The sequence below is a fragment of the Rhododendron vialii genome, chromosome 8a (genome assembly GCF_030253575.1).
Source record: "Rhododendron vialii isolate Sample 1 chromosome 8a, ASM3025357v1".
Taxonomy (NCBI): Eukaryota; Viridiplantae; Streptophyta; class Magnoliopsida; order Ericales; family Ericaceae; genus Rhododendron; species Rhododendron vialii.
This window is the reverse complement of record NC_080564.1, coordinates 12,561,818-12,581,422: the sequence shown is the minus strand read 5'-3', so window position 1 is coordinate 12,581,422 and position 19,605 is coordinate 12,561,818. Positions and strand designations below refer to the sequence as shown.

The 19,605-nt window shown below is 37.7% G+C and overlaps 1 protein-coding gene across 2 annotated transcripts; it reads right to left on the bottom strand.

The window, feature by feature from the left end:
• Window positions 1-9,760: 9,760 nt before the first annotated feature.
• On the bottom strand, window positions 9,761-18,560 carry LOC131336676 (beta-amyrin 28-monooxygenase-like). 2 transcript variants are annotated; one of them, XM_058372592.1, is made up of 4 exons: window positions 17,777-18,560; window positions 14,539-14,766; window positions 11,158-11,345; window positions 9,766-10,509 (listed from the first exon to the last, which is right to left on the bottom strand). In XM_058372592.1, exons 1-4 carry the CDS (start codon window positions 18,531-18,533, stop codon window positions 10,201-10,203), a joined length of 1,482 nt encoding a protein of 493 aa, XP_058228575.1. In that variant the 5' UTR covers window positions 18,534-18,560; the 3' UTR covers window positions 9,766-10,200. The 2 variants fall into 2 exon arrangements, with proteins under 2 accessions (XP_058228576.1, XP_058228575.1); XM_058372593.1 differs by lacking the exon at window positions 14,539-14,766 and having other exon boundaries at window positions 9,761-10,509.
• Window positions 18,561-19,605: the final 1,045 nt, after the last annotated feature.

Genomic DNA, 19,605 nt, shown 5'->3' with positions numbered 1-19,605 from the left:
TAACAAAATCAATGGCTATCACCCCATCAACAATCAATTGTCTCACATCGCTATGTTTTCGTCCTATATGCTTGGACTTTTCATTATACACTTGGTTATACGCTCGTGACAACGTAGCTTGACTATCACAATATAGCGATACATGTGGCATAGGCTTAGGCCACACTGGAATTTCCAGCAATAGATTTCTTAGCCATTCTGCCTCCTTATTACCAGAAGCTAATGCTACAAACTCGGCTACCATGGTCGAGTCTGTTATCAACGTTTGCTTCTTAGATTCCCAGGAGATTGACCCTCCACCAAGTTAAAAACCCAACCACTCGTTGAAGAGTGATCATTCCGCTCAGTAATCCAACTAGCGTCAGTGTATCCTTCTAAAGCCGAAGGATACCCACTATAAACTATTCCATAATCTATAGTACCTTTGAGGTATCGCAGTACTTTATGTACTGCGTGCCAACGTACATGCCCAGGACTATTAGTATACCTACTAAGCCTCCCCACCGCATACCCAATGTCCGGTCTTGTACTTGTCATGGCATACATCAAACTGCCAATCACTCTAGAATACTCTAGTTGTGACACCGCTCTCCCCTTATTATGATCCAATGGCGATTGAGAGTCATACGGAGTAGACACCGATTTGCTTTCAAAATGATTAAACTTCTCTAAAATCTTCTCAATGTAATGTTCCTGGGATAGAATTAAATGACCACCATTCCTTTTAATTTTTATACCTAATATTACATCAGCAACACCCATATCTTTAATATTAAAGTTAGCAGAAAGAAAATATTTTGTACTTTGAATGCTTTCTTGGTCTGTATAAAAAATGAGCATATCGTCTACGTACAAACAGATAATGACTCCTCGTTTGCATTAAATTTATTATACACGCATTTATCAGATTGGTGTATTGTAAAACCATTTGACACAATCACTTTGTTAAACTTCTCATGCCATTGCTTAGGCGCTTGCTTAAGTCTCTAAAGAGACTTTATAAGCTTGCAAACTTTGTGCTCATAACCTTGCACAACGAACCCCTCTGATTGCTTCATATAGATTTACTCATCTAACTCACCATTAAAGAATGCAGTCTTGACATCCATTTGGTGTATCTCAAACTTGTATATGGAAGCAAGAGCTATTAAAACTCTAATTGTTGAGATTTTAGCAACCGGGGTATAGGTATCAAAGTAATCAATACCCTCTTTTTGGGTAAAACCTTTGGCTACAAGTCTGGCCTTGAACTTATCAATAGTTCCATTAATTTTCATTTTCTTTTTGAAAATCCATTTATAAGCAATTGGTTTAGAACCAGGTGGTAAATCCGCCAAAATTCATGTATTATTACTCATAATAGAGTCCATCTCATCTTGGATAGCCTCCTTCCAGAAAGTCACGTCTTGTGATTTCATTGTTTCCTCAAACGTCAATGGATCATTTTCCACATGAAGTGAAAACACATTGTAAGCACATGAAGTCTCTCTAGTGCCTTCAACTAGATAAACTATGAAATCAGGACCAACCGTTCTTTCTATTCGAACTCGTTTGCTCTTTCTCAATTTGACCTGTTCCTCAGGTTCATTTCCTTCAACCAGAACCTCTAAAGGCTCATTATCCTTTTCGGACATTAAAGGAAACTCTTCCAAATCTTTATTAGATTCAAAATCCTTACTAGATTTTAACCTTGGAATTCTGTCAAATCTATTTTCATAAAACACTGCATCTCGAGATTCAATGATGGTGTTGATGGACACAACATCATTAGGCTCAGCCATAGGAACCTATATGCTTTACTGTGCAAAACTTATCCAAGGAATACACACTCACTTCCTTTTGGACCTAGTTTATTCCTTTTAGGTCCAGGCAGCCTCACAATTGCCCTACACTCCCAAGTCTTAAAATAACTCAGGTTTGGTTTCCTTTTTGACCAGAGCTCATATTGTAACGTCCCGAATTTTCACGAAATTTCGGAAGCATTAACCCTAAAATACACTGAATTTTACAAACTACTAGGTCCCTATTGTAGGGAGGTATTCCTGAACAGGTACAAAACGGGCCCGAGCACGGTCAAAGAAAAGGTCAACACGCTATGGACCAGTGACATGAGAAGTCAATGGTCCAGAGAGGTTGCACGATTCTCGGTGCAATAACACGAGATGTTATTGGACCAAATACAAGGAAAATAACATGAGATGCCATTGTTCAAGAAACTTGTTCGGCAAGAGAGAGCCGAACAGGAGGACAGCTCCTTAAGAAGGATATGGTCCACATTGTTTCTTTAGGACCAGTTACATGTGAAGTAACTGGTCCAGGCCGTCTGTTCAGCCATGAGATGGCCAAACAAAGAGAGAAGTCCTATTAGAGGGAACATTCTAGAAGGGTCCAGAATCACTGGTATTCCGTTAAAGGATGAGATCCCAAGAATATAGGATCTAAGAAAGATACCCAACGAGTATGGGATGTTCGGCTTGTTATGGAAAGAGTCCTACAAGGATTAAGGAAATAAACTGATAAAGGAAACGAGAATCTTTGATATCCTGGGTTTCCTATACGAGTTAGGAATCCTAGGGCAACATGGATGCTTGGCCAGCAAGCATATGCAAATCTATAAATAAAGAGGTAAACCTAGAGGTAAAAGGTACGCAATTCATTGCATTATTCGATATTTACCTACTGATAATTAGGACTCCATTAGTACGAAATACTAACAAAGCCATCGGAGGGCCTTTGCCAATAGAGGCAAAGGTGCACTCACTCCTTGTCTGTTTTGCAGGACGAGGGTTTCATTGACAAACTAGGGTTCCGTTCGAGAGGCACGCGAAGCCATTGCATTCCAGTGCTATTCAGAGCACTACTTGAATTTGTCCACCTACACCTATTTGTCGTTATACAAAATTTACATTTAAAAATTAAAAAAAATCTAACATTTTATTTAAACATCTTCAAAGCGACTCTAGTGTTGATACAGATCTCAAGCATCCTCGGTATTCACTCTTGGTATTCCTCCTGTGTCAAATTGCTCCATCATTGAACCCTGTACCCTCTGCCAAATTGATCGCCGAAGCAACCGATTTACTAGGATACAAACGTATCCGTGAGTGATAATTCACCCAGTAGAATAATCCCAATCCTACCAACCCCTTACTCTACAATTAGCATTCAATAATAACAATAATATCACAATTGATAATACACGAGAGGTACAGAATTATAGCACATCGTCTTTTTCTTTACTATCCATCATCTTACATGAAATCTAAGGATCATCTCTACAAGATCCTTTCCTCCCACATCCACTAACTACAACAGTCTCATGGGTCCACCATTCATCTTGTTTATCCTGTACCAGGATCCTGGGTGAGCGCACCTAAGTTATGTACCGAACATATTCTTACTTAAGACCATAACAGGAGGATCGAGTCATCCCATGACGTATCATACATTAGTGTCGGACATCCAATATGCTACGCTAACTATAATCGTCTCATGGGACCCATTCTCTTCCCTAAAGAAAAACTTCCCATGACGTATCATACATTAACGTCTCACCAACTATAACCGTTTCATGGGACCCATTCTCTTCATCAAAGAGAAACTTTCCATGACGTATCATACGTTAGTGTCACAACATATCTCATCACTGGGCCCTGCAGGTAACCCATTTCAACACAGGGCCCCATAAGTTACCCTTGCCATCGCCATGACTCAATTCACAATCCACACAGTACTCACACTTTCAACACTTTATCATTTTCCATTTACTTATCATCGTCTACATGATTCACTACTCATAACCACCCAGTGAACCTAAGTCCAATCTAGCACGTACATGATTTATCAATAACAAGATAACGCATACAAATGATACATTTCAATGACATAACAAAATATAACAATTGATACATGCAAGTAATTAAACACATAAGGGTTTTGAATTGGACCGGTGCCTTTCGGATTATTATGTTTTTATTGAATAGGTTTTGTTTCCATCTTTATTATACTTGAAATTATTAATCTTGTAGTATCTCGTAAACCTTAGAATACTTGGACATACCTAATTTTGATCAATCCACCTCACACTTTCACTTAGTAAGACATTAATATAACAGTTAATACAAATCTTTTAAGTTAACAGTAAGTTTAGTTATTTAACTATTTTTTTGTTTTTGTTTTTTTTTCATTATTACTACTAATTTCTCTTTTCATCTAATCCATTTATAAGTCCCTTATAGATTATTATTTATTTTAGCATGTTCACTATTTTACCTACAGTTTAGTTAATGTATACTTATATACATTATAATCACATTAACATTAATCATGGATAAACATGCATTTGTCATTTCATACTTTAAAATGTAAATGATGATAATAAGTGAAAAACAAGTTGAGGGCCGAATCTAGTGCGGAAGTAAGTACAGGGACCTAAGTGTAATTCTAGCACAACATTTTTAAAACTCAATGTTCAGCTACAGTAGCTTTCTGAAAAGCAGAGAAAAATCTCGGTTCATGGGTTTTGATGCATGGGCTCGATTTCTAGCACTATAATCCATTAAAACTAACATCTAGGAACTAAATATACTTAGGAGATGGTAGGATAGAGATTAATCTACCTTAAATCCGGCCGAAAAAGCGAGTACTAGTTTGCGGACGATCTCGATAAAATGAAAAAGATGGCGGCGGCAGCGGGGGACTCGGGGCTGACTCGAAATGATTGGAAGGTGGTTTGTAGATGCTTGGTGATGTAGTTGTTGATTGGGAACCTGAATGTGATGCACGGATGAATTTTATGTAGAAATCTGTTTTTCTTTCTTTCTTTCTCTCTTTATTCTAGACTCAACAATAGAATTGAGAGTGAAATAATATACTGGTGTTCAATTTTTGAATTTATGTGGGCATATATAATGAGAGAGAATAAGGTAGTAAGAAGGTGAGAGGATAAGTGTGGAAGTGGTTGAATGGGGAAGGAGAGTGAAGGAGAGGGATACTAATAATGATAAGAAGAATATGAGACAAGTGCCACATTTGGTGGGGTTTTCTTTAATTCTAATGTATGTGGACGCGTGTATGTATATGATGAGAAAGAGAGAAATAGGGGAACAAAATCCCTTAAATGTGGGGTGTAGTTTGAAGGATAAAGATAGAGGTGGTAGAGTGTGAGAGGGAAGTGAAGAGTTAGTTTGAATAGAGTTCTAGTTAGGGTTTAGATAGAAAAGATAAGAGATGAATATGAATCCATGATTCCCTGTATATCTAAAGTATAAATATATATCTTATACAATAGTGTAAATAATATCAATTGTACAAATAATAATATATTTTAATTATTCAATCTAATTAATTATTGAATTAGGAATTTAACAATATAAATTTGTATTAAAAAAATGGGGTCGAAAATCCGAGTCGTTATACATATGGAGTAATGTTAGACTTTTTGAGAGATACTCTATTTAGGATATAAGCAGCGGTAAGTATGGCTTCGCCCCACAAACATTTACTTAATCCTGCATTGCTTAGCATAGCAACCACCATCTTAGATAAAGTTTTATTCTTCCTTTCGGCCACTCCATTCTGTTGTGATGTATAAGGTGCAGGTACTTCATGTATTATCCCCACTGATTCACAATAATTAGGGCAGTGATATTCACCACCCCTGTCAGACCTAAGATGTTTTATCTTCAAACCACATTGATTTTCAACTTCAGTCTTATATGCAACAAATATATCAAGCACTTCATCTTTGGAATGAAGTAAATAGACATAGCAAAATTTTGAATAATCATTTATGAATGTTGCCATATAATGTTTACCGCTTCTAGTAGGAGTGCTATGAAAATCATGTACATCACTATGAATCAATTCAAGTAATGAAGAAGTCCTCTCAATATTAGGAAAACGCAATTTGGTTATCCTTGATTCCAAAAAAATCTTGCATTTATCAACCATATCATTATCAGATTTAGGAATTGGTCCTGATTTAACCATGCAATCTATTTTCCTTGTACTAATATGTCCTAAATGAGTATGCTATAAAGAAAAAGAATCAAGCATATAAGCATAAACAACTGTGTTATTGATATTAAGCTTAAACATCCCCTCGATTACATAGCCTTTGCCAACAAATACACCACTCGTGGGCACAACAATTTTGTCCGACTCAATCACTACTTTAAAGCCATACTTATTAAGTAGACTTGCAAACACGAAATTCTTCTTAACTTCCGGTACATGATACACATCAGTAAGAGTTAGAGTCTTGTCAGAAGTGAACTCCAAATCCACTTTTCCTTTACCCTTAACTGGTGTAGTTGATGCATTTCCCATGAAAAGAATGGTGCCATCTGCAACTGGTTTATACTTAGTAAAGAACCTCTTGTCATTGCATGCTTTGTCGCACCAGAATCAAGCCACCAATCTTCAGCATCTTCGAGGATATTCGCCTCGGAAACAACAGCAATGAATTTAGAATTCTTTGCCCTAGATGCTCCTAGATTTCCACCAGAGTTCTTCCTTTTCAAGGATCGGCAATCTTTCTTAAGATGTCCAGTTTTGCCGCAATGCAGCAACTAGTGTCGGTAGCTTCCAATTTCTGCTTCTTCCACTTACCAGAAGACTTATCACCGCCCTTGTTCTTGCATTTCTTGTTGGAACTTTCTTCCACCACATGAACTTTGGAAGTAGAATTATCCTTACCCTTCTGACGCCTTGTCTTTTCCTCCACCCAAAGGTGTTGGGCCAACTGATCAAGGGTAAATTCCTTGGTCTTATGTTTGAGTTTCTTTCTGTAATCTTTTCAAGATGTAGGCAGTTTGTTAATAACAGAGGAGACAACAATAGACTCATCCATATGCATATTCTTAACCTTAAACTGACTGAGGATATGCTGAATCTCATGCAACTGACAATGACCTCTTTGTATCAACCATGCGATAATTCATAAATTGACTAACAAGAAACTTCTTACTTATAGTATCATTAGAAAGATACTTATCGTTGAGTGCATCCCAAAGTTCCTTTGCTGTCATTGAATTCTGAGGGACATCAAATAGTGCATCCGACAGCGCATTGAGAATGTGTCCTCTACAGATGTAGTCATCATTCTCCCATTTGCTCCTTTCACGAGCCTACTCCATAGTTTCATCATCTGGCTCCTTCGGTATCACCAGACTTGGAGTAGTCAGAACATAAACCACTTTCATGGTGGTTAGCAAGAAGTGCATCTTCTTTTGCCAAAGCCTGAAATTCCCACCTTCAAACCACTCCAATTTCAGAAAGTCTCGCGTCATCTTTTGTAGAGACATTGCCATCGCTGAATACTGTCTTTATATTGTTGGAAAAACGTCTGCTGCAAACAGTGAACTGTTGGCGAAACCTCCACAAATGCTGTAATACACTTCGAGTTACGACTATGTCGCTTTCCTAAAGACAGTATTTGCCCCCACTAGATGGTATGCAAAGAGTTACAGCAAATATGCCTTCAAGATAAATCGAAGCCCGAACTCGAAGTTCTTCCGTTTGCGTTTGCACTAATGAAACGGACAGAATACCTGCTGACGAATATAAGAACCAAGAACCACTAAATTTTATTTTCTGCAGCAAAACAGAATGAATGCTAGAAAATATAGAGAGAGATGTGGGAGAAATTCGGCATGTGTGTGTCCAGATTTTGTCAAGTAGTGGTCTATTCATAGGCCACTACGCACCCATTGTGAATGGATATGCACCCGATCTAGCCTGACCATTAGATTAGATCCTACGGTCTTGATCAACCAGTCACACCGAACTGGTGTCTGGATCGTGCCCATTCACGGCCGATGGCTGTGATCACACCTCCACGAACCAGTGCACCTGTAGACTCGAGTTGCACCTGATCGAAACCACTCCGTGTGACTCACCTGCCACGCGCGTGACACGCGGCATCCACGTCAGCGCCACCTTACAATAAGAAATGGCGCCTACAAGGCGCCTAGCGCTGACCAGTGCACCTGTAGACTCGAGTTGCACCTGATCGAAACCGCTCCGTGTGACTCACCTGCCACACGTGTGACACGCGGCATCCACGTCAGCGCCACCTTACAATAAGAAATGGCGCCTACAAGGCGCCTAGCGCTGACGTGCTAAGTGCAAAGTGCGCCGCTAAAGCACCACAATGCACCATAGCCCACGCCACACATCCCACGCCGCGCGCGTGTGTGAGCCAAAGCACCATATAGCTGCACCACACAAGATCATTATTTAATCAAATTAGGAATGTTCCCTAATATATACCACTCCAACATCTCTCAACTAACCAATGTGGGACAAAGCTCACAAAGAGAAAAATAAGCATTCTAAAGAAACAAGAAAATTTACAAAACCAAAACGACTACTCTTTTATTTTGAAAATCTCTAACAATCCATCTACGGATATGACCTGAAATTAAACAATGAATAACAAAATCACAGAATCTAAATTATGAGATAAAAACATTGAATGTGAGAGACTCGTGCCATGGGGGAGGGCTAATAATGCAATAGGAATTAGGAACCATAGGGAAGTTGATCTTTGGTGGGGGAGTTACGAATAACAAAACCACAGAATCTAAATTACGAGATAAAAATAATTTTTAACTCATAGTAAAAAATTCATGTGAACCCATTTTGTTTTTTGTTTTTTGTAATTTCCATGAATGAATTAAACAAGTGGAAACTGCACAAGTAACAAAAGGGCGCCTTCATGGTGTTATTGTTCTCTTGAACTGGGTTTTCCATCTAATGATTCTAAATACAGTATCGACTTATTTGGTAAATGGATATGTTTTAGAGGGGAGAAAGGGGATATGAAATGAGGGGGGATTATTTTAGATGGGGGATATGTATATGATTGGTTTGTTTTGTAGTTGATACGAGGGGGTGGATGATGTAAATGATGTAAAATTCCATTTATGTCCTTCCAAAAGTACAAGTACAGAGTTAAGGAAAAAAGGCGGAAGAAAAAGGCGGGAGAAGGGAAAAACGTGGGTCCATGGGGGTATTATGGTAAAGTGGGAAGGGGGATAAGTTTTAGATAGGGGGAGGGGTGTCCAAAGTTATGGAGGCTGGAAGGGGATTAATGGTATTAAATAGTCCTGGTTTTCTTTTCTGACAAACAAGGTATATAGGCAAGGGGGATATGTATATCCCCGGGCAAGCTATATCCCCCTCTTTAGAGCATGTACATCAGTCTATGTAAAATACATTTTTAGCTATTTTGAAGAAGAAAAACTCAAAAAGAGAGGTGTACCAGATTAGGTAAAGTGGTATATATTTTACCGTTGTCTATAATGCTTCGGTACTTTTCGCTAAGACCTGTTCACAAGCATTGAATTAAATACTAGTATTATTTTTACTTTTAGCTGTCTCTCTCCTCTCTCCTAGCTCCAACTCAGCACACGTAGTATAAGAGAACCCAGCAAAATGAGTATTTTAATGAAGTGTATGTAAAATGAATAATATTGGTGTAGTGGTGATACTAAAGAATAGCAAAATCTACACTGTTCACAAACATTTTTAGCTCATATTTTAGCTAAACTGGTGTACTTGCTCTTAAAAGCTAACAAACAGGCCGTGTATATGTACTCTCAAACTCATTGACTTAAATACATGCTAAGCATTGCCAACCATGAAAATAAAACGAAGAGCATTCTGCGAGCGAAGAACATTATAAAAAGGTATACATTATTTTTTAGCTGAGTGATATTACCAACACATATTGTGGATAGACCTCTCAAACACACCACCATAAAGTGTTGGGTCCCACAGCTTGTTATGACCATCCGAGCCGTTCACTTTCTCAGTCCCGACGTGTAACTTGTTCGTTGCAATAAATTAGATTGATCAAATATCAATACGTACGTGATTCCAATCAGTTGATGAATGGTGAGAATTATAATGGCCCAATTTTCCCAAGAAATGTAATTTTCCAGATTGCTAGTAGTATCCAACAAATTACATGAAGAGGCCTAACAACGAAACGGTTTAGATCGTCAAAATAGGTAGCAGAACTCACGCTATTACGTGGTGTATTTGTGAGGTGTCTGATGAGTAGCATTGCCCCATTTACTGGAAATTGTCTGACAAAGATGAATTCAAAATGAAAGGATGAAGTTCTACTACACAAGTTGAACCAGGGAACAGGCAATCGCGGAGAAAGGGTACTCAATTTCATGTGATTATTTAAGAATTCTGAATTTTGTGAGGATGAAGTCGAATTGGAAGTCCTCTAGCAGGCAATGGAATCGGATCAATTATGATTTTCTCATCCGGGAACACCTTCTCCCACCTGAACTTGGTCACCAAATTATGCAAGAAAGTTAGTATTTCCAATCGGGCATATTCCATCCCAGGACACATCCGTGGTCCTCCTCCAAACGGAACAAACGAATAAGGCAGCGGTCCATCGCCTTCATGTCTAGACGGGTCAAACCTCTCCGGATCCGGGAAGTATTCCGGGTTCTTGTGTGTGGAGTAGGCATTCCAATGTATCTTAAGGAAAAGAAAAAAAAAACAATCAAAGTTAGGAGTACTTCATTAACATTTTCCCAAGGGAAATGATTTTGTCATTCCCTTTTTTGTTAACGTCATTTCTCTGCAAGTGTATTTTTACACCAAAAATATACTTGCAGGAGAGTGACGTTAACAAAAAAATAGAGTGACAAAATCAGCAGCCTTTTTCCAATCTCAAGATAAGTTAGTGAGAAGTAATGGAAAAGACCCAGGAAATTCTATTTAAAGCATTTCTTAAAGAAAGCCACCGTTTCTGCGCTCCACCTTTTTATTAATGCATAAAAAATTTATCTTTTAGTGCTTAACATTGCACCAAAGACAAATTTCGAAATTCATTTTATAAAATGAAGCGGAGCGAAAAAAATTATTTTCCATTCGAAAAATTAACATCCCCTATGTCTCTATTACGAGTTTTCATCTTTCTTCTTGTCGGACCGTTTTTTCACCATCTCTGCTAAATCCAATTGGTGTTAGCTAGGGAAGGTTTCAATTAAGTTTTTTTTGGCATTCGACATCGCGCCCGCAACTCTGTTTTTAGAGCGGTCGCAGAGAGTGACATTGTGTAACCAAATCCATGCATGTGGACACTCCGGGCCCAACATTTCTAAGTGAAGTTGTGAAACTTACCTTCCATCCCTTGGGAATAAGGAACCCTTCGTACGTGAAGTCGGTAATGGCTTCTCTGAAAGTTCCCTGGAGGGGTGGTGAGAGCCTCAACACTTCATTTACAACATTCCAAGAATACCTCATCCTTTTTATGTCCCCCCAAGTTAGTAGCTCCTCGGGTCCTTTTTCATTTGCAATCTGCATTTGCTCTTAAAAAAAAAAAAAGAAAAAAAAAAGGGCCCATAGAAAGACATCAAAGTTAATTGACAAAAAAATCTTGCCATGGATTACCGGTCAGTACCACAAATCTTGCAAGTTTGTTCTGAATGCAATCGCAACCTCACAATGCAGGTATGAATCTTAAAAGGCATAAATCCGAAATTAAGATAAGAGAAATAAAAAGTTTTTTTCCAAGACCATGTACTTTTAATTAATAGGGGAGACTTAAGCAAAAAATCTCTCATATTTATATTTTTTGAGCTCAAGAACAAGCACCTTTTGCAATCAAACATAAAGACAAATGTGTACTATGAAAGTGCCTAAAATCCTAGGGTACCCTATATATGAAAGTGCCTAAAACCCTATTGTATCATATGAAAGTGCCTGAATCACTAAAACCTATAAAAGGAAGGTGCATCCTAAAACTCTATGAAAGTGCCTAAACATGTTTTGGTCATATGGTTAAAAAACTCAAAAAGTTGAAGGACCTCCACTAAAAATTATTTTACTGGCGTTCTTTCTCTAAATGAAACTATTGTATCGTCCTTATGGCTAATTTTTCCCAAAAACAAGTAGAAGCAACTCTGTCCTATAAGGATAGGGCGCTGCTATTTGCAACCCTTTATTTTCTCCCATAGGCCGTTAAAAAATTTTCAATTATACTCGACAGTTAGTTACCGAATTGAGATATATTTTCAGCATCCAATTACCAAAATATAATATTTTTTTCAACAGTTATTTACCGAAAATGTATGTTCGGCATTTGTTTACCGAAATTTGAACATATTTTCGACATGTAGTTACCGAAATATAATCTTGTTTTCAACAGCTATTTACCGAAATGTTATGTATGATTTTCAACAACCATTTACCGAAATGTAGTGGGTTATGAGAGAAAATAAAGAGCTGCGAATAACAGCGCCCTAAGGATATTGTGTGCGTGTGTGTGTTTTCTTTTTGGGAAATTTGTCCTTCTAGTTTCATCCGAGTCTCATTTTCGTCCTCCAAGTATCAATTGCAACTCTTTTGACCTTCAAGTTTGGTTTTTGTACAAAATCGGTCCAATTGATAACTTCTATCAGACAAAATGGACGAAAAAAATTAGATTGATCGCAGTTTGGACGTTGCAGTTCATACCAAGTTGGTCCAATTGATAATGTCTGCCCTCAATCTGATTTTTTCCGTCCAATTTGGCTGACAGATGTTATCAATTGGACCAACTTGGTACGAAAACTAAACTTGAAGGTCAAAAGAGTTACAATTGATACTTGAAGGACGAAAATGAGACTCGGATGAAACTAGGAGGACCATTTCTATAAATTTCCCTTTCTTTTTTCTGGTGCTTCGGTCGGAAATGATATATGAAAGCGTATGTTTGGGACAATTCCCTTCTACTAAGGGATTCCTCATTTTGTTGAAATGCAGACTTCCATTTTTAGGTCATATTATAATGATCAAAACCGTTTAACTTGTTTAGAACATGTTTTTAAGATACCCATAAGAAATTAGCTCAAAATATTACTGAAAAGTGCTTGATCCAAATAGTTTTTTTATAAAGCTTGACAGAAATTGTTCTATGTAAAAAATATTTGAATCAAGCACTTCCCGATTATATTTTGAGCCGATTTCTTACGGAAACCATTAAAAATATGTTTTAGACAAGTTGAACGATTTGAATCATCAAAATATGACCCAAAAAGCTGGAACTATGAGGTCCGCATTTAAGTTCCTTATTAGAAGCATGTTTGAGATGTCCATCTGGGTAGCAAAAAAATTTCCTACAATACTTGTTCTTTAAAGCCTCTTGTAACTTAAGAAAAGGAGCGGAAGTCTAGAAAAAATAATTAAGAACGAAAGTATGAAGAAGTACAGGAAAAATTTTACTATGCTTATTGCTTAATACTTTATTTTGGTGTTTTGTTTCAATTTCTTCTACAACCAAACAGTACGGAAAAAAAGAAAATTTTAAGTTTTCCCTTCTCTGCCCATCCATTACACAAGTTCCGAACGAAGACTTGCATTAAAAAAAAAAAAGCAGAAAAATCAAAGCGTCACTAAATGCAAAAAAGCAAATTTTGGAGAGCAATTTTGAACAACAATCTGCTTTTAACTCATAAAGAAAAGTTGAATTTTTTTTCTAAAATGAAGCAAGGTGTTCTTCATCTTCTTTCCTAATGAACTGGTTTTGTGCTCTGCAGATTTATCTTTGTTTCTGCGCTTTCTTGTTAATTCAAAATAGGAAAAAACTATTAATTACCCTTTTATTTCTAACGTGAAGTTAACTAAAGTTTAACTAGACAATTCTTAAAAGTAACATGTGAGGTTTAAATGGGTAGTGTAGAGTTCTGCGGCATCGGCAGTGATTTAAGATTCAACCAGCTGCAAATGGCGTAATTAAATCTTTCTAAAAATAATCACCTTGTTTGGTTCAAACTTTTGAAAGTTATTTTTGATGTAATGAGTTGAGAGAAATAGAGAGAAAAAAATATTGAGAAAAGTGTAAAGAAAAAAATGAGATAAGATGAGAGTTGAACCAAACAAGGTGAATGAGATATCTGTGCCTTAATCCGACATTGTGTAAATTCATTTATTTGGATAATTGTGTAGTATCCGCTTTAAATTTACTTGATGTGTACTCATTGAGATTTAATTGTTCTTCTAAATAAGCCATTCAGCTTATTTTTTTGTCCTTATTCAATTTTTTTTTAGTATTTGTTAGTTTTTTGTCAATTTTTTGAGGATTATTGATTCTTCATGACAAGAGTAATCTAAAAAGTAAAAAACTACGATCGAAATCCAATTTGTTTTTAATAAAGACGAAAAAAGTGGCTTATTGGCTTATTTTTGTCTTTATTCAAAAAAATTATGTTTTGATGGTAATTTTTTACTTTTTAAATTCTTCTCATCATGATGAAATAATAATTCCTAAAAAATTGATGAAAAATTAATAAATACGAATTTTTTTGAATAAAGATAAAAAAATAAATTAAGTGATTTATTTAGAAGAACAACAATTAATGAAAATGGATGAGCCGTGAAGAACAACAATTAATGGATGAGCCGCAGATTTGTCAGAACCATCTAAAAATCTTGTGTGTTCTGGTGCATGCTTTGATTTGATTTGATTGGTTTTTGACTTTTTGATATGAACAACCAATTGATTGAATGGAACAATTGCCCAACCTCTTAGGACCCCATCATATATCTCAGGCAACTCCGCTAGAAATTTGATAATGGAGACAAGTGCAATGCTTGCAGTGTCATGGGCCCCAGTAAGCAATCCCAGAATCTTGTTGGCCATGTCCCATTCATCCATAACTTGTCCATTCTCAACCACCATTTGAGATAATATATCTTCCCCAATCGGCACCTCCTTCTCCGATAGCTCAATCCTCCTCTTCTTGATCATACCTTCAAGAAAAATGATTCCACTCGGTCAATGGATCAGATTGGATCTAAATTCGAATCCGAATCCAAAATTGCTTAAATATAAAAATTTCCTCCAAAATAACGTTGAAATTCTTGAAAATATACGTCACTTTCACAAGTATTTGATAGATCTATAATATCTGCATCAGAGATTCCTACGTACCCATTTTTTGGTATACCCAATGTATTTATGCATAAAAGTATACGTATGGCAGACTTCTTCTTTTTTTGGTTTGACAGTCATGACAGTCAAATTTCATTGTTCGAGCCAGCTTACTCATACCTCGACTAATATCCTTCCCAGCTTGGTCAAAAGTAAGCCATTTACGCTCAAACTAGGGGATTCACAAAAAATTATTTTCTTTCAGCATGAACCAAGAATCGAACCCTGGTCAATTGTATGGGGAGCAAATCCACCGACTAACCTTTCGAGACAATTTCTTAGGTTGTGTAAAGACCCAGTGTTTTTAATAAATAATAATAATTATCAAAACAAAAATATTATTTTTTCTTGTTAGTTTATTTAATGCGGAAAATTATTTATGTCGTCACACTAATTTTAATTCCGTAATTATTTGTATGCGCGTGTGTTCGGCGAGTAATTGTCCCCGTGTATGCATGTGTTGCACCGGAGCAAATCCACCGACGAACCCTGGTCAATTGCTGGTCAAGTGGTGACCGGTGAGATGGATCCGAGTTGCACCCATGGGTTTATATCTCTTATGCAAAATCCTAACCCATTTAAATAATCCCCTCCCTTCCATTTCTCTTGTTTTGTTCCCAGCAAACTCGAGAGAGAGAGAGACAGAGAGAGAGAGAAGGCAGCCGGCCATCTCACCGGTCACCACTTCCGGCCACCACTACCTCCTACCTTAACCACCGAACATCTCTTGCCACCATCGCCACCATCTCCGAACTCCTTCACCACCGAAACCTCCAAACCACCAACCATCACCACCGTGTACCTCCATTGCCACCGATTTCCGAGCTCACCACCGTACACCTCCATAACCACACTACCACAGGGTACCACCACCTCCCCCGTAACTCATCACCACCGGTCCACACCACCACCGATCAGCACCTCCCACCACCGAGCAACCCACCACCAGCCGGCCATCACCACCACTGAGCCATCTCCACTGCCGTACTCACCATCACCACCGCCCGAGCTCCGACCCGCCACCATCTCTTTCCGAACCCCGTTTCGCCGGACGAGAGGTAGTTCAAAACTTGTCTTCCTACATATATTATCGTGTCTATATAAATTTTATGTTCGGTATGTTGATTTCCGGACCCGACGTCACCGGTCGAGCCCGGGCCGTAAATCCACTGTTTTTTTTCCGGAAGATTATCGCCACTGGAAATTTTTGAAACATTGATTTGTATAAATACGGTTTGATCTTCATGTTTGAATAACTTATAAAAACACCCTAGTGAATAAGAAAGTAATATTATAAGTCCCTAAGTTAAATAGTTTCGGATCAATCTAGTTTAATTGCATGATAAATTCTATGGCATGATAAGTTTTAGTTTTATTGCATGATTGGTTATTATCGTAAACTTAATTATTGTTAGTCTGTTAGCATGTTAGTAAAAATGTTAAATTGTGTGAAATCTTGTTGTACTGACAGATTGGACAAATAGGTTCTTGGGATTGGTTGCGATTTGCGGATTTAACATATTAGACGTGAAAATAGGATAATGGGAGAAGAAATGTGTGAAGTGATGTTGAGACGAATTGTGACGCCCCATAGTCAGGTTGAGTCCGGGCTATAGTGGAGAGTTCTGATAGACATTAGCTGAATGAGTGCTCACAATGATTGGGATTTGATTATTGAGATTGCGGAACCCTGAGTATGGCATGGCTATGATTAACTTTTGAGAAACAGAATTGAAGAGCAAGGAGTGGTATAAAGCAAGGGGTGGTGTAGAGCAAGGCGTGGAATTTACCATGTTCGTTCTTCTTGTGTTAGAGCAAGGGGTGGAAGTTACTGCGATGAATTCTACTAAGTAGATAACTTAGGGTCTTTCATCCGGGCACAAGGAGGGAGTTGAATCATGCCATGGCCGTAGCTTGGTGGTTAAGGGTTGGAGCGGATCTGTGGATATGATCCGAGTCTTTCGAGATTTCACTTAGGTTGAAGAATAGTAATAAAAGGGTTAATTGTTCTCTCTTTATGTTAATTTCAATGCATTTCAATTATATATATTTTGTTGCCTGTAAGTTATGGGTTCGGGTGGATTTTGGATACTGAGCGTTATCGCTCACGATACTATATTGCCCTGATAACTCGAATGCAAGGTACTGAAGACGGAGCAGAAGGGTCGTATGAAAAAGTGAAGTGACGTTGATCGAATAAGATATTATCGAACTCTAGTTACACCCTTAGTTGCTCTGTAATTTTAATTAAATATTTTAAAACTGTATAGTAAGAGAATCTGACAAAATACTTTAAGGTTGATACATTGTGATTTGATTGGAATTAACAAGACTTTTGGGATTTTAATGCTTCAAAATGGAAATCTATTTAGAAATATATCTTAATTCAATACTCCTTCTGTCCCAAATTTTTTGTCCTGTCCGCAAAACGGAATGTTAAAATTAATGAAATTTTTTCAAAAAAAATTCAACTTTTTTCACAAATTAAAAATATTCATTGATATTAGTAAGTTGTTGAAAAACTTTTGATTTTTTCTTACAAGTATTGTATTATTTTTAACATACCGTTTTGCGGACCGGACAAAGAATTTGGGACGGATGGAGTATTTTTTTATGTCTCCAAATTTTTGGGGTTGAGTCTCACCTATTTTCTTAAAAAAAATCAAAATTTCTAGAGACACACATACACAAACACACTAGCACACACACAATCATAGTGTAGTATGTGTAAGTTCTATGTGGAGTTGTGGACTGTGAATGTGTGCGCAAGAGTGTTTGTGTATTTGTATCTCCTAAGCGTCGTTTTTGTTAAACAAATATTCGATGTACCTTTGATGTCCTTATGAAGTTCCCTCGATGCCCTAATAGCACGGTTAAATTTTGTTCCGGGCACGTTAATGGGGAGAGAAATGAACCCGGCTGTTATTTTGCTGAACGGCCCCTCAAGTCTATCTATCAACTCACGATCATCGATGTTCAACAGCAACTTGCAGCCTAATGTGAAAGTATACTTCCTCATCAAGCAATGAACCTTAACTTCCTCGCGATCATCCCAATAACGACTCAAATGCTTTTTCGCGAGCTGATCCATTACTCCCACGTATTTTCGGAGCGAATCCGGCTTGAGAAACGCGGGGAGGAATTCTCGTAGCTTCTTGGATTCCTCTTTTGTGGTCAATCCGTTCTTAGAATGGGGGAATATTTTCTCCACGGATTGAGGCCACCAAGAATGGACTAGCTTGTTCTCATTTGAGAACACAAACTTGTTGCCCTCGGCTGTGCACAAGATGGCCATTGGTTCCCCGAGTAACGATGTTTTGAATACTTTGGTGGAGTATTTGTCCCTCCTATCGCCTATAAATTTTTCCGGGAGGCCTTTTCTTGCCATTGAGAGATACTGGAAAGTCTCGCCGATGAAGGGCCACCCGGTGGATCCCGGTGGGAGAGGGGCATTTCGAGGAGAATTTTTGACACTGGGAATATTGAGGTGGCCGTGGGTTTTGAGTTTGCGAAAGAGGTAGTGAAGAGAGATTGAAATGAAGAAGGTGATTGAGAGAAGCAAAGGCAGGGAGAAACAACTCTCCATGGCTTCTCTCTCTTGGTCTGTGCGGGGGATAATTTGAAGTGTATATATATATATATATATAGAAAAAAAATCTGGGGAGTCGCTTGTCCTATATATATTGTGGTTCAATTAAAGAAAGCTTTCCATAACCGGTGCAACCATCATGTCGGCACATTGAATTGTTAATTGGGCAGTACCTTTACCTTTTCTCCCCTCTCTTTCTCTTTGTCGCATGTGGTACAAAATGTTGCGTGGGGATCATATGGGGTCACATACGAATAATTCGAACCGTTAAATAATTTCAAAATAATAATTTGTGTGGTCCGGTAAAATAACAGCTCAATCAGATAATTGTAAGTAATTAATCTAACTTTTCAATTTTTCATTCAAAATTTAGGATTTTGAATACTAACAAAAGTATGAAAAAAAAAGAGTTAAACAGTTGTGTGTCCAGTATTGCCTTGATCTGAACCGCAGATATGTAGGGCTTAATTGAGAAGAATATTAATTAAAAAATTAATAAGCGAGCTAAGGTTGGTCGTAGATCAGAGGGTGGTCTGAACGTGGAGGTGGGTTAGAGGAGAGGTTAGTACGAGCCCACCTTTTTTCTGCTTTTCTTTCTAATAAGCGAGCATTCCGAACCTATCGATGTTTGATCATGGTAATTTTTTAATGAATACTCTTCTTAACAAGACTTACAATATTTGTGGTTCAGATCATGGGGATATCGGGCACACAACTGTCTAAATTTTTTTCACACTTCATTCAGTATTCAGCATCCTAAATTTTGAATGAAAAATTAAAAAATTAGATCAATTACTTATAGATATTTGATTGAGCTGTTTTTTGCCAGACCACTCAAATTATTATTTTAAAATTATTCAACAGCTCGAATTATTTGTATGTAACCCCAAATGATCCCCGCACGCAACATTTTGTACCATACGAGAGAGACTGAAAGAGGGGGGAGATTGGTAAGGTACTACCCAATTAAACTTGGCCCCAAAACGACTTCGTCTAAGCATTTTCCAGCCCTTTTGGGGCACTGCAAGAACTCCGCTCCGTAAATTGCTACTCCCCCCCGACACCCACC